Source organism: Mirounga angustirostris, unplaced genomic scaffold, assembly GCF_029215605.1.
Source record: "Mirounga angustirostris isolate CCGP_5_RB_7025 unplaced genomic scaffold, mMirAng1.0.hap1 SCAF_3, whole genome shotgun sequence".
In the NCBI taxonomy this organism is placed as follows: Eukaryota; Metazoa; Chordata; class Mammalia; order Carnivora; family Phocidae; genus Mirounga; species Mirounga angustirostris.
The window spans coordinates 176825874-176837910 of record NW_026991711.1 but is presented as its reverse complement, the minus strand read 5'-3'; the positions used below and the strand labels follow the sequence as shown (position 1 = coordinate 176837910).

The following is a 12037-nucleotide window of genomic DNA, read 5'->3' as shown; positions in this document are numbered from 1 at the left end:
ACTCACCCCAGCTTGCCAGTCTCTGATTTGGAGAGAGCACTGAGGGCCACATCCCCCTTTGGGACGGTCAGAAGTGATGTCGGGAGAGACCACTAAAAACAAAGGAAGCCGTGAGGCCAAAAGGGCTAGGCAGAAGTCAGGCGGGAGTCTTTAGGCTCCTGGAACTCTCTCCCGGCTCTACCTCTGAGTGATCATGGGGCTCTCCTCTTCCCTATCCTTCAGGCATGGGCCCATCTGGGACAAAAATCTGTTTTCTCCAGATTCAGACAAGAAGTTGAGGCTACAGGGGCGCCTGGGTGGCTCAGTCATTGAGCGTCTGCCTTCGGCTCAGGTCATGATCCCAGGGTCCTGGGATGGAGCCCCGCATTGGGCTCCCCGCTCCGCGGGAACCCAGCTTCTCCCTCTCCCCCTCCCCCTGCTTGTGTTCCCTCTCTCGCTGTGTCTCTCTCTGTCAAATAAATAAATAAAATCTTTAAAAAAAAGAAGTTGAGGCGACAAAGCACTCTTTGACCCTTGAAAGAAAGGCAGCCAGGGAATCCTGGAGGCCACTATTCCAGTGAAAGGGAAGGGTCAGGAGACACAGAGGCAGGGCCTAGGGGAGAAGTGAGAGGGTCTGAACCTACATCCAATCCATGCTGCACTCTTAAGGTGGAGGACTGAGGGTGCTGACTGGAGTTGCCCCCTCCCCCGCAATGGCGTCACTCACCACTGGAGCAGAATCAGAGATGGCTCCTGTGTGGAACCCTTTGTAGCACCAACTCCGAAGCAGATCTACTCCTAGGACAAGATTAGCAGGGGTGGGACATAAGAGGGTGGAATCAACTGGTCAATTCTCCTTGTCAGGGAGGCCCATTTCTTGGTCTACTAGGATTTAATCACTCATTAAACATGGCCTCCTGTGGACAAGGAGGACACATCACCTTTGAGCTTGTTGCCATGGTACTTCTGTTCCCATTGGGTGGTGAGAATGTTGAAATATCGTGGCTGCTCAAAAAAGCGGAGATAGCGAGAGGAGATTCGGGAAGGAAAAATTCGTTCAAATTGACCACGGCGAGAAAACTCATCCTCCATCTCAACCAGAATCCGAACGTCATCTGGCGTCAGGACATCCAGCACAGATGCATAGAAGTCCTAAGGCCCAAGGAATGGAGAGGAAGAGAGTGTGACAAGAGGGTGTGAGCTGGAGGCAGAGGATCAAAAAGCTGGGGGACGGTGAGCACAGCTCTGAGGTCCTAGGGCTCCAGGACTCCCAAGGGAACACCAAGGCTGACTAGTGGGTCAGCTCAGGACCTTGTCTGTTCCCAAGCCTACTGACCTTTGCTGTCTGGAGAAGATACTCTTGGTCTGGGTGGGGGAGCCCCTGGAGCACAGAGGTTTTAAAAGGTTGGCTGGATGGAGTCAAGACCAGAATCTAGCAACTGAGATCTGGCAGCCGCCTTCGGTTTGCTACTCTCATCTGCTCCAAGAAGACATCAAGCCTCCCCGGGGCTCACTGCACCTCAAGAAAGAAACCCAAAGGGTCTACGGCTCTGACAACAGGGGATGGCTAGTACAGCATTTGGCTAAGAGCTGTGGTTGGCCACGTGATAAAGGCCATCAACTCTCCCCTGGAACCACACATATGCCAGCAGATCCCTGCACACCAAGGGACCCCGGAGCTGGGTTAGAGAGAGGGAAAACTGCTTGCCTTGGGCTCCTAAATGTTTCACCAGGGAAACTTTCTGTTGGCACTTGGGGGTGGAGGGTAATCTCCTACCTGATCAGGAATTTTCTGGGTCAGATAATAGGCTTTCTTCATCTTCTGTGCAGTGAAATGCTCTGGGGCCGTTCGACATTTATCCCTGGGGGAGCTGGGCAGGCTAACACAGGGGATGGAAAAAAAGCGAAGTGTAAGGTCAGCAGCTTCACATCCTGAGGACATGTGGAGAGGGGGTCCATCTCAGGACCCTTAGCTTAGCTGGAGGAGGAAGACAACTCTTGGTTGGGGTCAGGGGACTCACTGGGGCACCAAGGTTAAGTGGTTTGTTGGAGGGAGTCATCCCCTTCTCAAGAGAAGACAAAGAAGTTTGAACAGATATTTGTTACTCAAGTAGATGAGACTGCAGTGTACCTACTCAAGTAGCCTGTCTGAGCATCAAAGATCAAGTACCACGGAATAACTAGAAGAGTACAAGGCACGCTCTCTGGGTTGCATGCCAGTGGTAAAAAAAGAGGACTCTGGAATAATCGCTGTGTAGGTCAGTTTAGTTGAATTTGGTGGACACCTCCTAAATACCCAGCTCAGCACTGGCTGCGCGACGCTGGGCACACTACAGGACTCCCTGCCCAGTTTCCTCATCCACATCACTACAACTACTGCTGACAGACACGAAGATGGCCTCCACAGAGCTCACAGGATGGCAGGGGTCAAGTGACAGCCACAGCACAGAGCCACACCGGAGTCTACGAGGCATGGTGGGGAAAGCAAGTGTTGTTCCCAGAAAATCAGGATTGGAATCCCAGCTCTACCACTTTGTAGCTGAATAACCATGGGTGTGCTGCCTAATCCCAGTGATTTCGTCTCCTCATCTGTCAACTGAGGATACTAATACCAACCTTATGGGGTTGTGGTGGAGATAAGTTACAGGCTTCTCCTTACACACAGCAGGTCCCAACTAAATATTAGCTCCCTTCCCTCAAGAGTGCTTCCAAGAGGTTCGGGCTGTGGTGGAGAGAGCCCACGTGGAGCTGGCTTCATGAAGATGATGCCCTCAGCTAGGCTCCCATGGGTGGGTGAGGTCCCAACAGGGAGGTCTGACTGAGGGCAATGTCATGAGGAAGCAACCCCATGAGCAGAGGAGGGGACACTATGGAGGGACAGTGAGAAGCCACACACATTTCAGAGAGGAGACTCGATTCGCTGATCCTTCCAACTCTGAGGTTCTAGGAGTGACTGTTTTGTCAGAGCACAGGAGCCAGGAAGAGGAGTAGAGGGAGGGGCGCCTGGGGAAAGGAGGCTGGGGCCCCGAATGTCCCTGCGAGGAGTTAAAAGCTGATTCCCCAGGCCCTGTGGAGATTCCTGAGCTGGGAACAATATAACCAGCAATGCTTTTAAGGGGCACTGATGTGGGAAGAGGTGTGCGGGAAGACTGTGGGAGCAGACTGTGCAGCACGGGAGACCCAGCAGGAGGGGGCGCCCGGGCACCCTTCCTTCCCACAGTCCCCATGGGGCTGCTCATGCTGCCGGCCGACCTGGCGCTGGAGCTGCCGGAGCTGCTGGAGCTGGACACGACATCCTCTGCGTTGGGCAGAACAAAGCCTGCCAGGTTCAGAAGGTCCCGGATCATCTGGCCTTTGATGCTGATGTCCAGTGGAGAGTTGGAGTGGAGGCTTCGGAGAAAGGGTACAAGGAGTAGTAAAGCGGTTTCCGGCTATACGCCCGAGTCAGTGCTAGCCCTGTGTGTACCCTGCCTTCCCGACTCCTGAGCACCACCGTGGGGGACTTCTTGCCCCCCAGAGAGTGAATAACCTCACTAGGGTTGGTTCCTGACTACGACCTTTGTTTGCTAGGGGAAAAGCATGTGGTAGGGATCAAGCTGGAAAGAGCAACTTTTTTTTTTTTTTAAGATTTTATTTATTTCTTTGACAGAGAGAGACACAGCGAGAGAGGGAACACAAGCAGAGGGAGTGGGAGAGGGAGAAGCAGGCTTCCCGTGGAGCAGGGAGCCCGATGTGGGACTCAATCCCAGGACCCTGGGATCATGACCTGAGCCAAAGGCAGACACTCAACAACTAAGCCACTCAGGCGCCCCTGGAAAGAGCAACTTTTAACAATCTCTCTCCATCCTCAAAAGAAGCTTGAGATCATGGCCAAGAATGAGCGAAGGAGCGAAAAACAGATCACAAAGGGAAAACACAAATTCTAGCGCAGGAAAGGTCTTCCCAAAGTCAGCGAGGCCAGACTGGAAAGAGGACCGTGAGGATACAGGCAGGGTTGTACTCTGAGCGCCCTGAGAACTGCACCTACCTCGGGGAGATGTTGACCTCCAGGACCCAGGGCTTGAGGTTCTCATCCAGCATGATGTCAAAACCGAAGAGCTCGTGGCAGCTGTACGGCCGCCGCACGTACATCTTCAGCAGGCTGGTCACATAGGGTTCGGACCTGGTCACGGGGAAGGCCAAGTCTTCAGCCCAGCTCCTCCCGGAGAGCCCTACCTACACTGCCCAGAGATGGGAGAACAGAAGCACCCCAGGAAAAGCAGCTCCCAAGAGATGCCTCCGATCTGGAGCCAGCTTCTGGAGAGGAAGTTCAGTAAAAGAGCAGAATTCCATCCACTCCTTCCTATTCCCTGTCCTCAGAAACTGAAAGACAGCGTGGTCGGCGTCTGGGGCGCAGCCGTGTGGAGGCCCATGAGCCAAGGGGTGCAGTGGCAGGCCCCACACCCAGGGTGGTAGTGTGACTCACGAGATGATGGTTTTGACAACAACATCCTTTATCTTCTCCCAGATGGCATCACTATTGACTCCCTTCTGGCTCAGGTAGTTCCATAAAGCCTTCAGTGCCCTGCAAAGCAGGGGGGAGGGGGAGGGAGTGTCTGGGGTTATATTCTATGAATGGGTGATGAAGAAAAGAGAAAAGAAAAGGGAGTAAGAGGTCCAAAGGCGTTCTCTCCATGTCTCTTCTTTTGAGGTTTTCAATTAAGAAAGAGAGGAGCTTGGGCGCCTGGGTGGCTCAGTTGGTTAAGCGACTGCCTTCGGCTCAGGTCATGATCCCGGAGTCCCTGGATCGAGTCCCGCATCGGGCTCCCTGCTCGGCAGGGAGTCTGCTTCTCCCTCTGACCCTCCCCCCTCTCATGTGCTCTCTCTCTCAAATAAATAAATAAATAATCTTAAAAAAAAAAAAAAAGAAAGAGAGGAGCTTGGATGGAAACAGACCAGTTCTGAATTGCCCAGTGTTTACATAACCTTTGGGTTTTACATCAATCCTCCACTGACCCATGCCCCTGAACCTCCCCAAAGCCCAGAACCCTATGTTCCCCTAGGCCTCTGCGTGACGGGGACGCCGCCTGGGTACCATTTGTGGCCCTGGCAGGCCGTTTCATCGGCATTGGCCTGGTACTCGGCATTCTTTTTATTGACACTGTAGTTGGTCAGGTGCATGAACTTGTTGCCAAGGCTCTTCATGGAAGGGGAATACCTGGAAGTGAGGAGAAAGGCAGAGGTAAGACAGGGAGACGGCAGGTGGACATTTCCCCAAATCCCGAGGCAGTAAAGGACAGACAGATCTTTTCAGATGCACAAGAGTCTGATAAGTATGTCTATTGGTAAGGTTTCTAGAATACCACAGCTCCATTATCATGAGCCGCTCACAAAACTCAGGAAACCAGTTTACTTCTGTTTACTCGTTCCTTATAAAAGGAGACGACAAAGGATACAGATGAACAGCCAGGTGGAAGAGAAGCGTAGGGCAAGATATGTGGGACTCATCTCCTTCATCCCACCTCAGTCCTGCAGAAAGACCCACCCCACATTCAGTGAGGTCGAGAACCTTCTCATTTCCTCTTCCCCATGTGACAATGCGATTTATAATAAGAAACTTACATGTGTGTCTCTGCCCCTGGTTCCTGGCACAGAGTTCCTAAATCCCGTATAAATTCTTCAGTGATAAGAGCACTATAAGAGCATCTTTTGACTAATATTTGGTCTTTGACCCCAACTCCTGAAACCCTTGTAATTTCCTGGTGATAGGAGTGTCTTGTGTTCTAATGAGGTGACTTTGGGTGGGCTCCTGGATAGGGTCTGATCACTAGACAAACCAAGCCATGGTTAGAAGCTTGGAATTTTTGGCCGCGCCCCCCTCTTAAGAGGGAGAAAGGCTAAAAACAGAATTAACGATCAATCATGCCTATGTGATGAAGCCTCCATAAAACCCCAAAATTACAGGGTGCGTGTTCTGGGTGGGTGAGCCTGTGGCACGTGCTCGGAGAGTGGTGCCCAGAGAGGGCAGGGGAGCACTGTGCCCTTTGCCATACACGCTGTCCTGTGCCTTAGCTCCTCTGACACCCCACCTTGTCTCTTCTATCTGGATGATAGCCTGTAACCGAACTTTACCATCTCCTTTTATGATGAGCTGCTCTGGCAAATTAATGGAAGCTGAGAAGGGGGTCCCAGGAACCTCTGACTTCTAGCTGACCAATGAGAAGCACAGGGGGCACCCGGGTTGGTGACAGGCGTCTGAAGCAGGAGGAAGGGGCAACCTCGTGAGATGGAGCCCCAAGCTGGGAGCTCGGACCCTGGTGGGCGGGTGGGAGGGGGGCGCGTTGCTAGTGTCAGAAGCGGAGTTAAAATGCAGGATACCCAGCTGGTGTTGTAGAGAACTGCTTCCTGTGGAGAAAAGCCCCACGCATTTGGTGACCAGAAGTGGCGGAAGTGAAGTGTTCTATGTAATAGGAGACACACAAGAGGAAAGGAAGATTGGGTTTTCCAGATATACCCCTCCTTCTCCTTTGCCAACAAAAACTACCACAACGTGTTGTTTTTCTGCTTGGCATCCTCCAGTTTCCCTCGTTCTCAGGAAAACAAATCCCCAGAGCTGTCAGGGTGAGGCCTCAGCGACCACGTACTTGCAACTGGCAAAGCGGACGAGTCCATCTGAAAAGAGGTAAATCCGCAGAGGATCGTAGGAGGTGACGTAAACATAGATTCGCAGATCGAACTTGCTGCCGCTGATGAGGTAGGGTTTGTGTAGATACCTAAATAGGGAAGGGCCAGCTTTAGGGACAGGACCGGTGGGTAAAACAGCAAAAGCCAGTCAACAGTCCCCAAGGCAAAGACCTTAAAACCGTTGGCTGACGGAGGTCGATGGCTGGGAGGACAAAGGGCAGAAGAACACTCACTATAAAAAGGGAACCTCCAGGCTGAGGAGATGGGAGAATGAGGAGTGGGATGTGAGCTGGAGACGGGCTCACCTCTGTACCAGGAGGGGCCTTCGCTTGGGGAGCTGACTCCACTTGTGAATGACCTGGATGCCAATGCCTCGGGCTGACGCTGGCTAGAAGTCAAGTGGAAGGAGATGAGCTTTGCTGCCGGCCCAGTACGCCATCATCCACACTCTCAGACCACAGCCCGCCGCCCGCCGCCCGCTGCAATCCACCCACTGGTTTAACAATCCACTTCTGCCGGCTGCTGCTGTCCCAGGCTTTGCGCAGGAGCTTGGCGTCCTGGGGCAGGATGAAGGACTGGGGGAAGAAGCTGAACTCCTTCTTGCCAAAGCGGCTCTGCATGCGAGACAGGTTCCGCCATAGTCGGTCCTTTCGCCCAATCTGGAAGGAACCTGGGAAGTGGTTTAGCTACAGAAGGGACAAAGGGTGAGAGCACGGAGAGGGCCCAGGTGAGGCCAGGAGGAAGACAGCAAGGCTCACTGGTGCCCTTCCAACTTCCTTAGCGACACTCTGAGCTCTTGATCCATCTTTACCATCACCATCTGATGGTAAGTACTCCCTTGCGGAGCACTCACCAAAAGATGATTAAAACACAAACAAAAAAACACCAAAATGTAGTGCCCCCGAGGAGTTGATAGCTCATGAATAGCCAGAGAACCATGATTAAGTCAGACATGATATTCCCCTTAAGTGTCTTTTGCCGTGACAGTCTGTAGGGCAAAGACAGGAAAGCACCTGGCCTTCATGAGGTCTGGGGGCAAGGGACTCCTTTGTCGCAACATGAGACCAGGGTCCTCTTTGTGCATATCCAGCTTGGAGGACCAGAGGCAATGCACAATGGTCACAGGAGAGATATGAGTCATGGGAACACATGCCACATCTCATGACACACCAGAGGAGAAAGTGTCTTTGGGAGGCGGCAGCTGCGCCACTAGACGTACGTGACCCGCCAGGGCCCCGCTGCCCCCTCCTCCGGGACCGCCTCTGCTCCTCTGTGCACGTTCCTGGCTTCTCCGCGGTCATCCTCCTCTTGCCCCCCTGCCCACACCAACCTCCTCCTGCCTGGTCCGAAGTCCAGGGGAAGGGCTCGCCAGAAAGGACCCCTACCTTCTGATGCTCCCGAATGGATCGGAAACTAGGAGACTTCATGTGGTGACCCCAGCAGCCCAGCCAGTCATCATTTCCTACAGAAGGCACATCAGGGAGTCAGTCCTGCTAGCAGCTCAGTCCTTGGGACAGAGAGGCTCAGAGGCCCCAGAAATACCACCAGGCCTGGGCACAGCTCCCAGACCCAGTTTTCTAAGAGTCGCCATGGAGCTGTCCTACATGAGACCCTGGGGTCAGGAAGAGAACAATGGCTGTCTTCTAACTCTGAGGACCAGGCTCCAGCCCAGATGGACTTCAGAGCCATGTCTTCCTAGGAGGTGGAAACTCCAGGTCAGGGTCCCCGCAGAGCAGGAGGGACCTAGGGCCCTCCTCCCGCCCAGAGCCCATCTGTCGGGGCAGAGGACAGGCTCGCAGTAAGGCAGGTGACTCACTCTTGCTGATTTTGAAGTGGGACCGTCCAATGGTCTGCTTGACAATGTTGGGGGTCACTGTGCTCATCTTCCACCGGAGCAGCTTCCTCTGCTCCCAGGGAAGTTTCTCCACTGGGGAAAGGGGATGGGGGGTGGAGAAGAGCAGGAGAGTCAGCGTTAGAAGGGGAAAGGCGGCACAGGTGCTCAACCTCATGAGGGAGACAAGTCACTAAGGAGTGTTCTAGGCCAGAGTTTCAAAGGAGCACCCTTGGTGGGAAAAATGGCGGGTTGAGGAACACGGACAGGAGGGAGGTTGGAAGGGAGAAGAAACGAGGTTAGGTTATGGGGCTGACAAGGGTCAGCTCAGGGACAGACACGGAAAAGTTCCCCATATCAGACTGGGGAACCAGGCGGGGAACAAAGCACCAGACAGGCCATTCTGGAAAGCCCCTTGCACCCTACTGCCACCTCCTCCCAACTTCGCTAGCATCCTTCTCCTGGGGGCACTTCTGGGCTTAGACACTTGGCCGGGTTTACCTCTCTCATCCCGGGTGCCAAAATAGATGGTAGGGGGCACGTTGGGAAAGAGGCTGTAGATGAGGGCTGGCCGGACAATTTTCTCAGTGGAGAGGGGTTTGGTCAGAATCTCCGCACAGCTCCTAGGATGCAAAACAGACGTGTGGTAGAGAAAGGGGAGGCCACAGCCCTGAAGTGCTGTTACTCCGTCATTTCTTTCAGGGTGCGGTCTTCTACATTGTGATTCTACAAAGACAAGTACTCAGTCATTATTTTGCAAACAGGAATCCATCCTGTGCCAGGGCCAGCACCGTTACATGTCACCTAAAGACCAGACTTTCCAATACTTCCTTCTGTGATACAGCTCCAAAATTTCTGGTGACAAGCCACAGGCAGGGGAAGCCCCTGGAGAGAGTGGTTCTGAGAGCAGGTATGCGACACTTGAACAAAGTGGAGTAAATGAGGAGCAAAAACAATTGATATGGACAATGAAAAATAAGGAAGAGCAGAAAAGACCTAAGAAGACGTATACAGAGTTTTAAAAAGCAAAAGGAAAAAAAAGCAACAGAAAGGAAAGAAATAGGGATACTTCTAATTCATTTTATATTTAGGCTAATCTGAAGATATGCAGATGATGAAGGCTCTTCTCCATTTTGGAAATGACCCGGGACATCAGGTTTTTATGTAACAGTGTGGTAACACAGGACTGGGAATCTGGGGCAGATGGCTCAGCCAAGGCGATCTCAAAGGCTCTCTAAAAACTGAACACTTCAACTATGTACCAGGTACAAGCGGACAGACCCAGACCATGTCTTTAAATAGCACTGGGAAAGAAGAAAACAGTTATTACTCTCTCTACTGAGCTGACATGACCCACAAAGACTACTATTTAAGATTAATCTTTAGCTTATAAAGAGCCATTCTACCTGTTATTTTCCAGGACAACATAAAAAGGCACCAGTATGGAAAACATTTCAGTGTTTAAACTCTTGAAGATTTTTAAAGAGTGTTACTGGTTCAAGTTAAATACTAATTCTCAGTTAAATAATTCCAACTCTTAATTCCTCATCCAAAATATTTTATTTCGAAGGCTTTTAATTTACAGAGTATTAGAATTTAAGATTGCTGAAAATCAAGGAGTTAAGATTTAGAAACAAAGACAAGATAGGAATGTAACATGGTATGGCCATTAAAAATTAAACATGTGGGGTGCCTGGGTGGCTCAGTCGGTCAGCTAGGTCATGATCTCAGGGTTGTGAGATCCAGCCCCGCATCGGGCTCCACACTCAGCTCGGAGTCAGCTTGAGATTCTTTTCCCCTCCTTCTCCACCCCCCTTTGCTCCTCCTCCTGCTAGTGCTCACTCTCTCAAATAAATAAAATTAAAAAAAAAAAAAAAAAGAACAAAAAGACTAAATATGCAACTACCACACGACCCAGCAACTGCACTCCTGGACATGGATTTCAGAGGGATGAAGACTTATGTTCACACAAAAATATGTACATGAGGGTCGCCTGGTTGGCTCCATTGGTAGAGCCTGTGACTCTTAATCTCGGGGTTGGGAGTTCAAGCCCCACGTTGGGTGTAGGGATTACTTAAAAAGAATAAAAAATTAAAAAAATATATGTATATGATGGTTTACAGCAGCTTTATTTGTAATAGCCCAAACTGGAAGTAACCCAAATATCCTTCAACAGGCAAATGTACTGTGGTACATACATCCACACCACACAACATTGCTCAGCAATAAAAAGGAATGAAAAACCTCAATGCATGCAACAACCTACGTAAATCTGCAGCAAATACGCCAAGTAAAAAAAAGCTCATCCCAAAAAGTTACATACGGCAATCATTCTATTTGTATAATATTCCTGAAATGACTAAATTATAGACTAGATTAGTGGTTGCCAAGCATTAAGGAGGGGCTAGTCATAGGAGGGAAGTAGGTGTGGCTATTAGGACAACAGGAGGATTCCTGCAGTGATGTACATATTTGTATCTTGACTAATATTACTCTCTTGGTTATACTACATCACCCTAGTTTTGTCAGATGTCACCACTGGGGGAAACTGAGTAAAGAGTTGAGGGGATCTCTGTATTATTTCTTACAACTGCATGTGAATCTGTAATTGTCTCAAAATCAAAAGTTTAATTAAAAAAAAAAAGGGCAGAAAATCTTTGTTAGCTGCCTCTCAAGAGTACTAGACTGATCATCCTCAAGAGGCCTGGCTTCTGGTCTAGAAGCTGGAAACTATGGCCCCACAATAGTTAACTTCTCTGATCCTCAATACTCATATCTGAAAAAAGAGTCTGGACTTAATGACCTCCAGCTCTACAATTAAGTGATTCTTTGAGAAAAAGAATATGCAACAGGAAAGACAATAAACTATTGCTAGGTAGAGAAACAGAGACAGTGTTTTCAATGACTTTCTAAAATTGTCAACTTTTCTATAATAAAATATATGCATCTCTCACAATTCAGAGAAAATGATTTTAACAATTCAAAAGTATTTCTGATTTTAGTCATCCTTAAAATGCAAAGTGGTTTGGAACTCATCAACCACCATTTGTTTGAAAATCCATTTAAGCCTGTATAGACAAGGACAGTACATCTTGTAGGAGTTAAATTAACCAAAAAACAAATTATAAGTAAACACCGTTGGTGAATTTTATCTTATAAATCAGAAAAGTTAAGTAAAGGGCCATGCAGCTGTCTCAAAAGAGGCCTGAAAGACAAACCTAGAGCACCCTTAAGCATGGAAAACATGAGACTCCAAGTCAATCATGTAATAAGTATCCTTCTCTTATGGAGAGTAGAGGTCCTCAGGCAACATCCAGATGTACCTTTGTTCTTCTGGAAGGAGGACAGGTTAGGCTCAAAGTAACAGAACTGAGGCACCAGACTCAAGGTACCTAAGACAGGATTTCTATCGCCCTTCACAGAAAGTCCTAGTTCTGTCTCTCCACTTTGCAAACAGCTCCCCCTCCTTGCTGGCTTGGAGCTTTGACACTGATGCAGTCACCTCCACCATCACACGCCCAGAGCTGCGTGGACAAGGCCACATTAACCAAAGCATGGAAGGCT

General features: G+C 50.1%; 1 protein-coding gene across 2 annotated transcripts in view; it reads right to left on the bottom strand.

Moving 5' to 3' along the window:
* TTLL4 (tubulin tyrosine ligase like 4) overlaps positions 1–12037 on the bottom strand; it is a 40772-nt gene that overhangs the window by 5727 nt on the left and 23008 nt on the right. For both annotated transcript variants that reach the window (XM_064587049.1, XM_045867978.3), the window contains 14 exons: positions 8975–9096; positions 8459–8569; positions 8028–8104; positions 7137–7328; positions 6948–7030; positions 6603–6731; positions 5054–5176; positions 4445–4543; positions 4007–4141; positions 3232–3369; positions 1757–1859; positions 921–1131; positions 707–777; positions 7–92 (listed from right to left, as the gene is read on the bottom strand). In XM_064587049.1, coding sequence (XP_064443119.1) covers positions 7–92; positions 707–777; positions 921–1131; positions 1757–1859; positions 3232–3369; positions 4007–4141; positions 4445–4543; positions 5054–5176; positions 6603–6731; positions 6948–7030; positions 7137–7328; positions 8028–8104; positions 8459–8569; positions 8975–9096 — 1680 coding nt within the window. The remainder of the gene's footprint in view (positions 1–6; positions 93–706; positions 778–920; positions 1132–1756; positions 1860–3231; positions 3370–4006; positions 4142–4444; positions 4544–5053; positions 5177–6602; positions 6732–6947; positions 7031–7136; positions 7329–8027; positions 8105–8458; positions 8570–8974; positions 9097–12037) is intronic.